Source organism: Atta cephalotes, assembly GCF_000143395.1.
Source record: "Atta cephalotes unplaced genomic scaffold scaffold00017, whole genome shotgun sequence".
In the NCBI taxonomy this organism is placed as follows: domain Eukaryota; kingdom Metazoa; phylum Arthropoda; class Insecta; order Hymenoptera; family Formicidae; genus Atta; species Atta cephalotes.
In genome coordinates this window covers 5,355,781-5,367,454 of record NW_012130081.1, presented here as the reverse complement: position 1 = coordinate 5,367,454, position 11,674 = coordinate 5,355,781, and the positions used below count along the sequence as shown (strand labels likewise).

Below are 11,674 nucleotides of genomic sequence, written 5' to 3'. Positions count from 1 at the left end.
AGAGAGAGAGAGAGAAAGATTCTTTCCAAGTATTGATATTCATATTTACAATAAACAAAAAGGAGCATATGCATTGACTCATGCATTGAAATTAATTATTAATCAAGAATTTATAAATAAAATAATTTATCTTTAAATACATGGAAATAATTTTTAAAAATCACATTCTTATAAATATTTTTATATTAACATGTGATGTATGAATATGATGTGATGTTACAATCTTTTATCATTGATCTGTTAATAAAACAAGGAAAAAGATTCTTAAAAATATCCAATTCAATTAAAGAAAGGAAAATAGAAAACTATTTAATTATTCTACAATTTTATTTTTCTTAACTATAATCATGCGCATACGCACATATACGCATACATATACGCATCCAAATGAGAAATAATATTAAACATACAACTCGGTTTCACTAAACGTTGAAAAATTTCAAAGGATAGAAAATTAAAATGTGAAACAAATGATCAACATTTACAAAATTTTTTTTTCCGTTTACTCTTATTTTATTGAAATTTATTCATACACATAGTGTATATCATAATTACAAGCAGTATTAAAACCTGAATATACAATATACAGTATTTCTTATGTGATAAAATTGAAGTTCTATCGTGAAATAATATCTTTTTTTCTAAAGATAAATTGTCCATCATAATATAAATTTGATTGACTTCCGCAAAAACAATATTCATTTAAGAAAAAGGAAGGACTGTTCTATTTAAGCTAGAGCTACAATTGTTCACGAGGCTTTGCTTTCTATGAACTTCATCTGTGGCATCTCGAGAAGTACCTCCGGTTTAACGCACACCACTCAGAATCGTCTTCGTCGTACGTGCGCATGAATCAAATACATATGAATCATACAATATGCAGGAAATACGTTCGACGTAGATACGCAAATCGAACGCCGTGACATGAACGATGGTCCGTTACATTAATGCGACTTTTTCGTTCGTATATAACGTAAGAACGTAACGGTCGAGTTGCCGCGGATGAGTGCACGTTGCATATCGATCGTACCTATCCTGTAGCGATGCGCAATGTGTCGCTTCCGATTCGCGTTTCCTATTGTGTCGTGGAGCCCAAGCATTGTCACTTTATCGCTTGCCATCAAAGTCAAGCGTGTCTTTTTATTATTCTATAACACGTCTCTTATGATATACAATATTTATTCTTGCAATAAAAAATATCAAAAATTATAATGGTATGTAAAATTCTTTATGAAAAAAAATCGGTTTACGTCAGACTAGGTTTCAAAGACTCGCGTTGGAAAGTCTGATGAAAACTTCACCATCGAAACTAAGATTAATCCTATCAATGAACACGTGATGAGTCAAGAAAAGCGTATTGAAGAAGGGAAAGGGTGAGAACAAAATTCATCAATTGTAACTATTATCTGGAGCCTAAAATATGTGTCGACGACAAGTCGACGATGACTGGGCTCTCGCCGTGTACTGTCCGCGAGTCAATAACGGTCTTCGATCGACTCATGCATGGGTCACATGTTTATATATACACGGACACACACGGTCAAGGTAGACGCACGGACGCATAACAGCGACACATGAATTGGCTCGTGAACGCGTTTGAGCTACAAACTGGGCGTTTGTCCAAATCTGTCAGTAGGTCAGTAGAGGGGCCATCGTACTCGGTCAAGTGACCTTGACCACAAATGATCCTCCTGCCATGGAGTGGCAGGATCTTTTGCGATTTTCACTTTGAAATTTGAGGAAAGACGGTCCATGAGAAACAAGCACGCCGAATACTTTTGGTAAAAAATTAGTTTGCGTTATATTGTAACCATATATGTTGTCATTAGAAAATAATTAGAAAACAAGCGAAGATAATTGAACTTGGATTACCTGGATGAGCTCGACACTTGACTATACTGTAATTTAATTACTTTACTATAAATATTTATAATTTAATAGTGTCAATAAAAAATAGTGCAACATTTTTTGGCAGTTAGTTATTCAGTTGTATAAATAATCTTCTAGAAAGTTAGTTTTGCAGTTGCAATAGCTTTCATTAATAACATCAAGTTATAAAAAAAATCAAAGCTAATCAGCAATGATATATTATCGATATCATCTTGATATAAAATTAATAATAAATAATATAAAACAAGAGATAAAAGATGAAGAAAGTTGTAGAAATTAATGTTCTAAAAAATTAACAGATATTTTTATGCTCTTTCGCGTTCTCATTAATGCGAGTTTTAAGAAAAAGCCGGATCCTTAACATCTTATTCTTTCTCAAAACTCGCGAGTCGCAAAGGTTAAAATATATCAATACAAATCTTCAAATAACGGTAAACTATGTGAAAGTTATTTCACAAGTGTTCTTTGCTAGAATAAGCGACGAACGAGCGTAGCCAAGACAAGCGTAGCGTTTGGCGACATTCATTCAGTGCATATCCATTCACCGTGATTGCCATGAGTAATTTTATGGGAAATTACTAAGATCATGGATCACAATTAGATTAATCGTAATTGTACTACTTGTTGAAGTGTTATTTCGTGTGCTTCGTAATTGACTCGCCTTCGAAAGATTCTATCAAAAGATAACAAATACGATATTATCGTTAATGATCACGAATTATTCTGGTATATTTTCACCCGTAAGGATTGCGAAGTATTTGATAATTCGGATATCCCAACTGATAATCGTTTCTATGCCAATTACTGTCATCCGTTCCGTATCCTGCAAAGAAAATGTTAAAATGCATATTACAAGTTTATGATGTTTTTAACAAATAGATACATAAAGATCTTTATTCAGATGTGTAAATTTTGTATAAGATTCAGTATTATTGATGTCAAAGATTTGTGATACGTAACATTAAAGAAATTATTAAAGAAATTATTAAATATAAATATGTCAAATATAAAACAATATCATATAACGTACACTGATAGCTGTTTCAAATGTAACTTGTCGCTGTTGGCTAATATCAAATATGTTTATTCCAACATAAATACGTCATATGTATTGGTCTATAAAGATGTATCAGCTGTTACAGCTGAGCGACGCTATCTTAACTTAGCCTACATAATATATAATCGTGCAAACTATCACTAGGGTGTGCCAGTTATTTTTATTTGATAAGAATATTTTTTTCATACATTAACATATATAACTTAACAACATAAAATAAACAAAAAAATGTTTATTATAAAATGAATTTCTAATATTATTTTTAAACATAAATATAATGAATAAAAGAATCACAATTTTTAAATCATTATTCTTCGCATCGTTCGTTTTTATTTAAAATTTTACCAAATATAATAAATATATGTCTATAATTTGATATATAACTTGCTTAGAAAACATAATACTTTTGTCAAAGACAAAAAATATTTTTAAAATACTCTTACCTGTTGGATAATCTGCTGTTGTGTCCGCTGCGGTGGACCACAGATGAAAAGGATGTGCATGATGCGCATGAGGGTGTTGCACTTTGCAAATCTTTAAATGAGCAAATACTGATGGTAAAATTAATGATCCAAGTACGAGAAGTTTCTTGATAAAATGAACTCCTAGGAAAATTGGTAACAGCAATAGTTTTAGTTTTATTAAATTTAATAATATAAGAATGGGGAAGATAATATTTTTCTTCTTCTTGAAAATTCGCCAATCGCCTGTAAAACGAATAAATTCATAAATTTTCTCTTTCTCGAAAATCGTCAAATATTATTACAGACTATACAATTGTTGACATCGTTGCCGTTACAGGAAATATAAGGTAGTAAACTCTGCCATTTCGCCGTTCATCGCTTTTTTCAAATATATAGCACATTATAGCAGATTGCATAGTTTTTACAATGATTACTTGTTACGTATAACGTTATCCGAAATAAAGTGCAATAGAAACTATAATTACGCTCGGACACATCAAAACATTCCGTTATATAGAACAGTAAGTACACCTTTTCTTTGTTATTGCCAAGAGATCAATATATCATTATAAGAATTTTCAGGATTTTTTCAAGAAAAAATAAAGCACTCTACAATATTCAGTTTATTATATTTAACACAGATAAAAATATTCGAAAAACAATAAGAAAAAGAAATTGTAAAAAACAATATAAGAGAAAAAAATTATTAAATATTTTATTATTCAGCAGATCTAATAAGATTTTACCTTCCGGTTCTTTGCTATCCTTTAGCCGCTCAAGTTCATCCTCATCCATAAACATCAAATTCGAAGAGAAGTCTCTAGCATCTCTAGTAGCTGCCGAGTTGTCTATCGTATATACAATGGCACGTTTTGTCAATAAATCCTCTACACTATCTCTGACAAAGTTCAGAGCTTCTGTTATACTACTTTTAAATGCTTGAGAACGTGGCAAATAGGGTAAAAAAGATTGCTTGTAAATCGATGGTATCCTTATTATTCGAAATGGTCCGTAACTAAATTCCTGAATTATAATAATTTGCTTTAATTAACTAATTTATATTTATATGTATAATTCTTTTTTTTAAATTATAAATTTATATACATTTATATATATTATATGCATTTTTATAATTGTTATGTGTCGTATAATAATATATAATCAATTTTAGAGTTATTTATGTCTAATTAATTTTTTAATTTTGTTATAATTCTATCAAATCAAAATTATAAAAAATATATATATTAATTTGTTTTTAATTCTTATAATAAATTATTTAAATATTTATTATTTTTATAATTGATTGCATAACTGTAACAAGATACAGAATTAATTAAGATTAGAATTGAATTTTAATTATTTTTTGTTACAGTTAACATTATGCAATGTGGATTATTCATTTCTAATTTTTGGGATATAATCAAATTTTATGTAATCGCAAACAGCAAACACGTACCTTTTCTCTCACTATTGTGTTCAACCATTTCGCGACTTTATATTTGCCACAAGTTGTATAATCTCTCTTTAAATTGCATTCCATTTCACATTTTTGAACAAAAAGATCCGTTGTATTATCAAAAGCCAATGAATGAGTCCGTCGTGAACAAACAATCAATAAAATAAACATCCAGCACGATACTTCAATCACTCTTGGATATCCGATTTTGCGAGACCACTCAATAACTCCGAAATATTCGCACTTCATAATTTAGGTCAATGACTTTAACTTTACACTATTGATTTGGATTTTGTTAGTTTTGATCAACTGATTTATATTTCATTGCAGAGAATTGTGATGATCACCTATCTCGCTTCGAATTTCTGTACAGTCATTATTATTGTTACTCATGATGGTTGCTCATCAATTGTACAAACCATCGAGATGCATCGCATCGAAAGTGAATGCCGTAATTAAAAAAAATCATAAGTGACGTTATATGATACGAAAAATTATCGCATAATATCGCGCACTCTTTTCACAGAATGATGCAGGATGATGCAGAAAAGCAAGATTAGGTGCACGCGCTCACTGACAGTAGTTAGAAGGTGTTCTGACCATTTATACGGCGTGCATTTAGGTCGGTGGGGGTAACGGTCCATGGCTTAGATAATGCTATACAGAGATTGCTCCTGCATTCTACACGGTACAACTCTTGAGAGACACTCGAGGACTCGCTGATGGTCGCTGGCTGGTCGTGGAAATTCTATGTAATAACAATGAGACAAACTCATCGCACCATAAAATTCGTGATACATTAAACCGGATATTTTAAGATTGAGAAGAGAATATTAGAAAGATTATCCAACAATATTGCAAAGATACTTTGCGATAGATTTATTAATATTATTATATAATATTCTTCGCAAATTATTTTTTTGCTTTTTCATATTTTCAAAAAAAAATAGAAAAAAACATTTAATAAGCATTTGTATATAAAAAAAACAATTTAACTATCTTAAAAGATCCTAATTTAATTGCTCGATCGATCCATTAGAACCGAAGATCTTCGAAAGAATACGTCCTTATTTTTGACAAGTATATAATTTTAACGGTATATCATAGCCGCACGACTGTCGGCTTAATAGCTATCACACAATCAGAAAGATATTTCACGAAGCTAATAGCTGCAGAAGTAGTGGTGAACATACCATATTAAACATTGCACATTATATTTTCGTTCTATATCACACGATTAGCAAGCGAGAAATTCTATATCTCGAATTTATTTATATTAGAAAGGAAGCAAACGGCTGCACGTATCACTGTGATAACAATTACTATTCTTCCGTTAGCCGTTTTAAAGATTTAACGAAGGGTCTTCTCCACGACATTCTTCTCCACATAATTGCAACATTCCTCATGGCTGGTAGAAGCACTACATTTTCTAGTGCACCCACCCGCAACGGTCGCTCAGTTTTTTTTAACATAGATAATAATAGGTAACGTTATAATTCATAAATTATCTCTTGGTATAGCGGAAATTTAGTAAAATTGAACACAATTAGTTTTTTGAGAAAATATTCATCTACTAGCAAAATCTGAAATCACATCCGATACAATCCGTATAATTTTAATGTTGAATCTTATTTTTTCTTACCAAACAAATATCAAGATGTCAATAAATTTCTGTTCTAAACTTAATTAAAAATTTAGAATTTCTCATAAATTCAAATACAGAAATGTAATTTAATTTAAGATAATAAAATATCATATTCAAATTAATTTCAATTTAAAATTTTAATTTTGCGACAAAATTTAATATCGAATGTTAATTGAAATATAAAGAAAAATAAGTTTTTGTTATAAAAATCATTGTAAATTATTAAAAAAATAAGAAAAAATATAAGAAAATATATGTATATAATGTTATAAATTGACTATTATATAATAGCCAGCAAAATGCGATAGTCAACAAATGATAAAAGGCAATTGATTGACCTATTAACGCCACTGCAGTCTTCAAGAATCAGGATATTATGTACACACGTTAGCGGTACAGCCTCTTTTTCGTAACCGGTTTGCACAACAGTCGTCTGTTTTACTTTGGCCTTGCATCAAACTGTTTAAAAATCTAGTGCAATTTTAGAAATTGTTTTTCTTCTTTAATTAGAATCTAATTTTCTCAGCATATTTTGTTTTATTTTAAAACATGACTTATAAGCAAACATAATTCAAGCAACATACCGTTAACATAAAGTAAACAAATAAGTGTAAATAATAAAAAAATCTGTCGCTGTCTCTTTAAAAATTTAAATCTCTATGCGATGCTTTAATTTCATGATTTTTATATTTTTTACTTGAAATCATAGGTATGTTTTAAGATTATATTTTTATATCTATTTTATATTATTTATGTCAATACATTCGCTATTGACAATTTTTTACTAATCAACCATTCAAATTATAAATCAACCATTCAAATCATAAACATCAAATATTTACAACTCATCATTTCGTATCATAACGTATCATAAATCCTGTAACTTAGATATTTAGTTATCGCATGGAAGAGTTTATTTCATAGAAAATTAAAAACTGGAAAATCTTGTACGCATCAAGCGTAAAACTCGTAATTATTAACTCTGATTTTTATTCGTAATAATACCTTTAATTTACTAGACGCCTCTATGCAATTACTAATAATAATAATTTGATGAACGTAGAAACTCTTAAAACCGGAAGCATTCATCAAACTTATTTTTCGGGTTACAAAAGAAACACGATTTGTTAACCCACTATGCTCAGGTTCAATAAATTTTTGCTGTAGGCAAAGCTAGTAGACATCAACTTACTCTACTGGCCTGGAAACTTGATCGCATCTGCATAGAAGAATATCACCGAAAGATCATTTTTCGTACGCGACACGCTTCAACAGGGTAATGGTCAAGAGTGGATAACAAACATGTCATTCTTCTTCGAGTATGTTGAGCACGTACGTATATGCACCTGCTTTCACTCGCGGTTATAGAGCAATGCACGACGAAGATACCTGTCGTTTATCGATGTTTGCATCGAGGCATATTTGCTTGTGAGGCTTATGAGGCAAGAAGACGTTGCGCCATGGGCGAGTCTAGTGGGTGAAACGCATGCTTGTTGATTCGCATTATAACCTGTTTACTCTTTTGCCCGGTTGACCCAGTACGTCGACAGGATACGAAGTGGTAATATCGCAGCAACCGATTACCGATCTCAATTCGAGTTTGTTATACATTCTCGTTTGAAAAAGAAATTCTAGAGAGAGGTGCAAGAAACTGTCTGCGAGAAGATCAGTATCTTTTTTAACGTCATTAATCACAGATCGAATGCTTTGTTAATTGAAGTCTAGTGATTGAAAATTTATAAGCGTACACTATATGGAATGTGAATTTGTCATTTGTTTTAAAAAAGGTATGAGAGATTAGAAAAATATTTCTTAAAGAAAACATGTTTTTTATTCAAATATAATCCTCTAGGAACTAATTATTTTAGTAAAGATTAATGATAGCGTTATATGTCTTTGCGATAGAATGCAAACAGAAATTTGCAACTCAAAATATATTATTAACACAATATATGTATTATACAATATATGTATATCCGTAATTTATGTCTTTTTAAAAATAAGTAATATATTCAATTTCTTCAAATATGTCTCTGTTTGCAAACAGAGATTCTGCGATTATATAAGTAAATTGTTTATTTTAGTATTGTCAATAAATCACTTCGACAATCTTATAATATAATCAAGATCTGATAAAAGTGAATAAAAAAAGGTAAACACAAGCATGAAACAAGCATTCACAAACATTAATCTTGTTGCTGGTGCACATTTACAATAATGTTACAAACAATTTATTTTATTATATGTTAAAAGCCGCGACCAATCGTTAATATTCATCCTGAACTTGCGAGATTTATCTTAATGTCTTAGTTAGTTATGGTTACTTTGTGACATTTACGGCCTATTTCATAAAGATTATTATATGCACAGTTATATAAACAATGGCAGACACATGTCACATAAATAATATTGCTAAATATCTATACATTTTTGATCGAATAAAATGTATTGTTTTAATATCTAAGAAACATTTTAAACAATGTAAAATAATTGTTAAAAACATTGATAAAAAATTAATTTATATAAAAATAGAATATTTATAAATATAAAATCGCTTTTACATATTTTCACGAAAAAAATATTTTTATAAACTAAATTTCGTAACAAAAAATTTTTAATCGGACGAGAATTATATTGCAAATATAACTAGTGATATCTCATACTGTGTGTCACGTATCATTTTAATGAATTTATGTTCAACTCATTAATTCACGTGAAATAAACACTATTTGAAGTCATATACAGTGGCTAATTCATGACTAGAGGAATATTTCAAATTAACCCAGAAGAGCATCGATTAAGGCCTTTGACTGTCATCAACATTTGTAAACCACAAATCGTCATGCACAATAATCGCACAATATAAACAGAAGATGCACATTTTCTCCGAGTTCTCGAGTTCTCACAGTCGAATCAGAAAATCAAGATACATATTTTTCATTTCCATGTTTAATCTATTTTGAATAAAAATCTATTTTTACGACTATTTATATTCGCAAGCCATATAATAACATCACATTATTGGACTAAATAGATTTATTTTTTAATGTGTTATTGTTATATATTTTCAAAATTTAATCACCATGAATAATCTCTCTTTTTGAACACTATTCCTTTCTCTTCTTATCCTATGAATTTAATAAAATTAATTATTGTTTGAAATTATTTGCTCTGAAACATATATTTCTTTTAAATAAACAAACTAGAAGTCGGCGTTTATCCATGGCGTCTTACCCATGTCTTCCATCAAACTCTTACAAATATGGAAATAAAATCATCTATACTTTCGATTCATATTTATGCAATCAATCACCATTTCACAACTATCATCATCGATTAAATCATTTTCAAAGATAAAATCAAAATATTTGATCGCTCAACAATTAGCTCTTGATTTCTTTCAAAATAACCTCTTACCTACAATAAATAACATTAAATAATATACGGAATATAATATACGGAATATAATATACGGATTAAAAATAGAAGTCAAATGATACTCATCGTAAGTTTGTGATTTCTTATGTAGGAAAAATAGCGTAAATATAAATTTGGTAATATCTGGTCAAACTGTTTGGATTCGTTTATTAATATTCATAACAACAAAATTGAAATCGTTTGCTTTTTATTATTTGGTATCATGGTATCGTAATTATTGAAATAGAAACTATGCCACAGTCTCATAGAAAATATTTTTCTAAGATATGAATATAAAGAAACATAATTGCAGCTGCTTAGAAACTCATTCTTGTAAAATGCGCGAAATTTATTTTTGCTGCATATATTAGTGCTTATGATCAAAATAAATCAACCAAGATTGTAAATACATAATAAAATGACTTTTGTAATAGAATTAGAGAAATAAGAGCACTATGATAACGTTTCTTTTCTCGAGTAAATAGTAGCTATTGAATTCTAGCACGCAATATAAATGCGACTTACTACATCTAGTTTAATTACCAATAAAACTACACGTTCATAAAGCTATATTTGATTACGAAGAGAAGGGTATTATGTATTATCCTGTGTCTGATGTTATCGTGTCAAGATCATATATTATCAAATAGAGCAAATTGCTGTCAACAATCACAAGTGTAATAGTTATTCGCGATAATAGATAAAAGTGATACGAGAAGTCAGACAGATATTGATATCAACAAATTAACATTCACAGTACAAAAATGAAGTAAAAGAAAATAAAAATCAAAAGAGATAAGTAAAGTAGGAAACTGCGAACACCTAAGGAAAAAATTAAATAAAGTCAGCGATTATTTATCAATTAGAATTCTTTATTCAAAAGATATTCTAATTATTTGACTTTAAACTACAATAATTAGCATTCATATATTATAAATTATAATATAAACTATAATTTTTAATAGAAAAATGAAATCTTTGCAATTCGGAATTACCCACTGCTACATGAGACAATGCCGAATCCATTTTGTTTTCTTTATATCTTTTGAATAAAGATTTCTATAATTGATAAATAAGCATCGGCTTTATTTAAATTTTCCTTTAAGTATTCGCAAATTTCCCTACTCTGCCCTACATCAAAATTATCAAAAACATGTAATGGCATTTACTATAAACAGTGTGTTCTATACATCATGTTATGGTGTGACATTAAATATATATTGATTTATCATGTATAACTGAATGTGAAAAATGAAATAGAGATGTGTACTCTAATATACTGCAATAATTCGTTCGTATTTACCTCGTATTTTGCAATTCCCTCATTTTCTTCTACATAAAAGTAAAAAAAATGTATTTATGTTACACTGTATATAAATAATTGATATCTTTCAAATTCAAGTAACACTATGTTTTTTTTATTATAAATTAAGAATTTGCATTCTTAAATTTTCATATGAAAAAAGTATTTTCATGGCAGAATAATCCCATGTCATATCTTAATAAAATTTAACGGAGGTTATCTGATTGAAAAGTACTATGCTTCAAAAATTTTAACGGTAAATTATTATGACTTTATTTTAATTTACTTTAATTACGAAGATACTTATATATAAGATACTTATATATGTTGAAATATTTTTATCAGTAACTGGTTCGTTTCAATACAAAGTTGAATCTTCATGGAATGTACACGTAGAAAAATTTATTATGTTTCGCATGAGACGATATTTATATAAAAAAAA

At 29.1% G+C, this 11,674-nt stretch overlaps 1 protein-coding gene across 1 annotated transcript; it reads right to left on the bottom strand.

Annotated features, from left to right (window-relative positions):
- Nucleotides 1-2,624: 2,624 nt before the first annotated feature.
- LOC105618586 lies at nt 2,625-5,116 on the bottom strand. The gene is made up of 4 exons (XM_012200116.1): nt 4,868-5,116; nt 4,158-4,434; nt 3,391-3,654; nt 2,625-2,713 (listed from the first exon to the last, which is right to left on the bottom strand). The coding sequence occupies exons 1-4, from the start codon at nt 5,114-5,116 to the stop codon at nt 2,625-2,627; spliced, it is 879 nt and encodes a 292-aa protein (XP_012055506.1).
- Between the last annotated feature and the right edge of the window lie 6,558 nt (nt 5,117-11,674).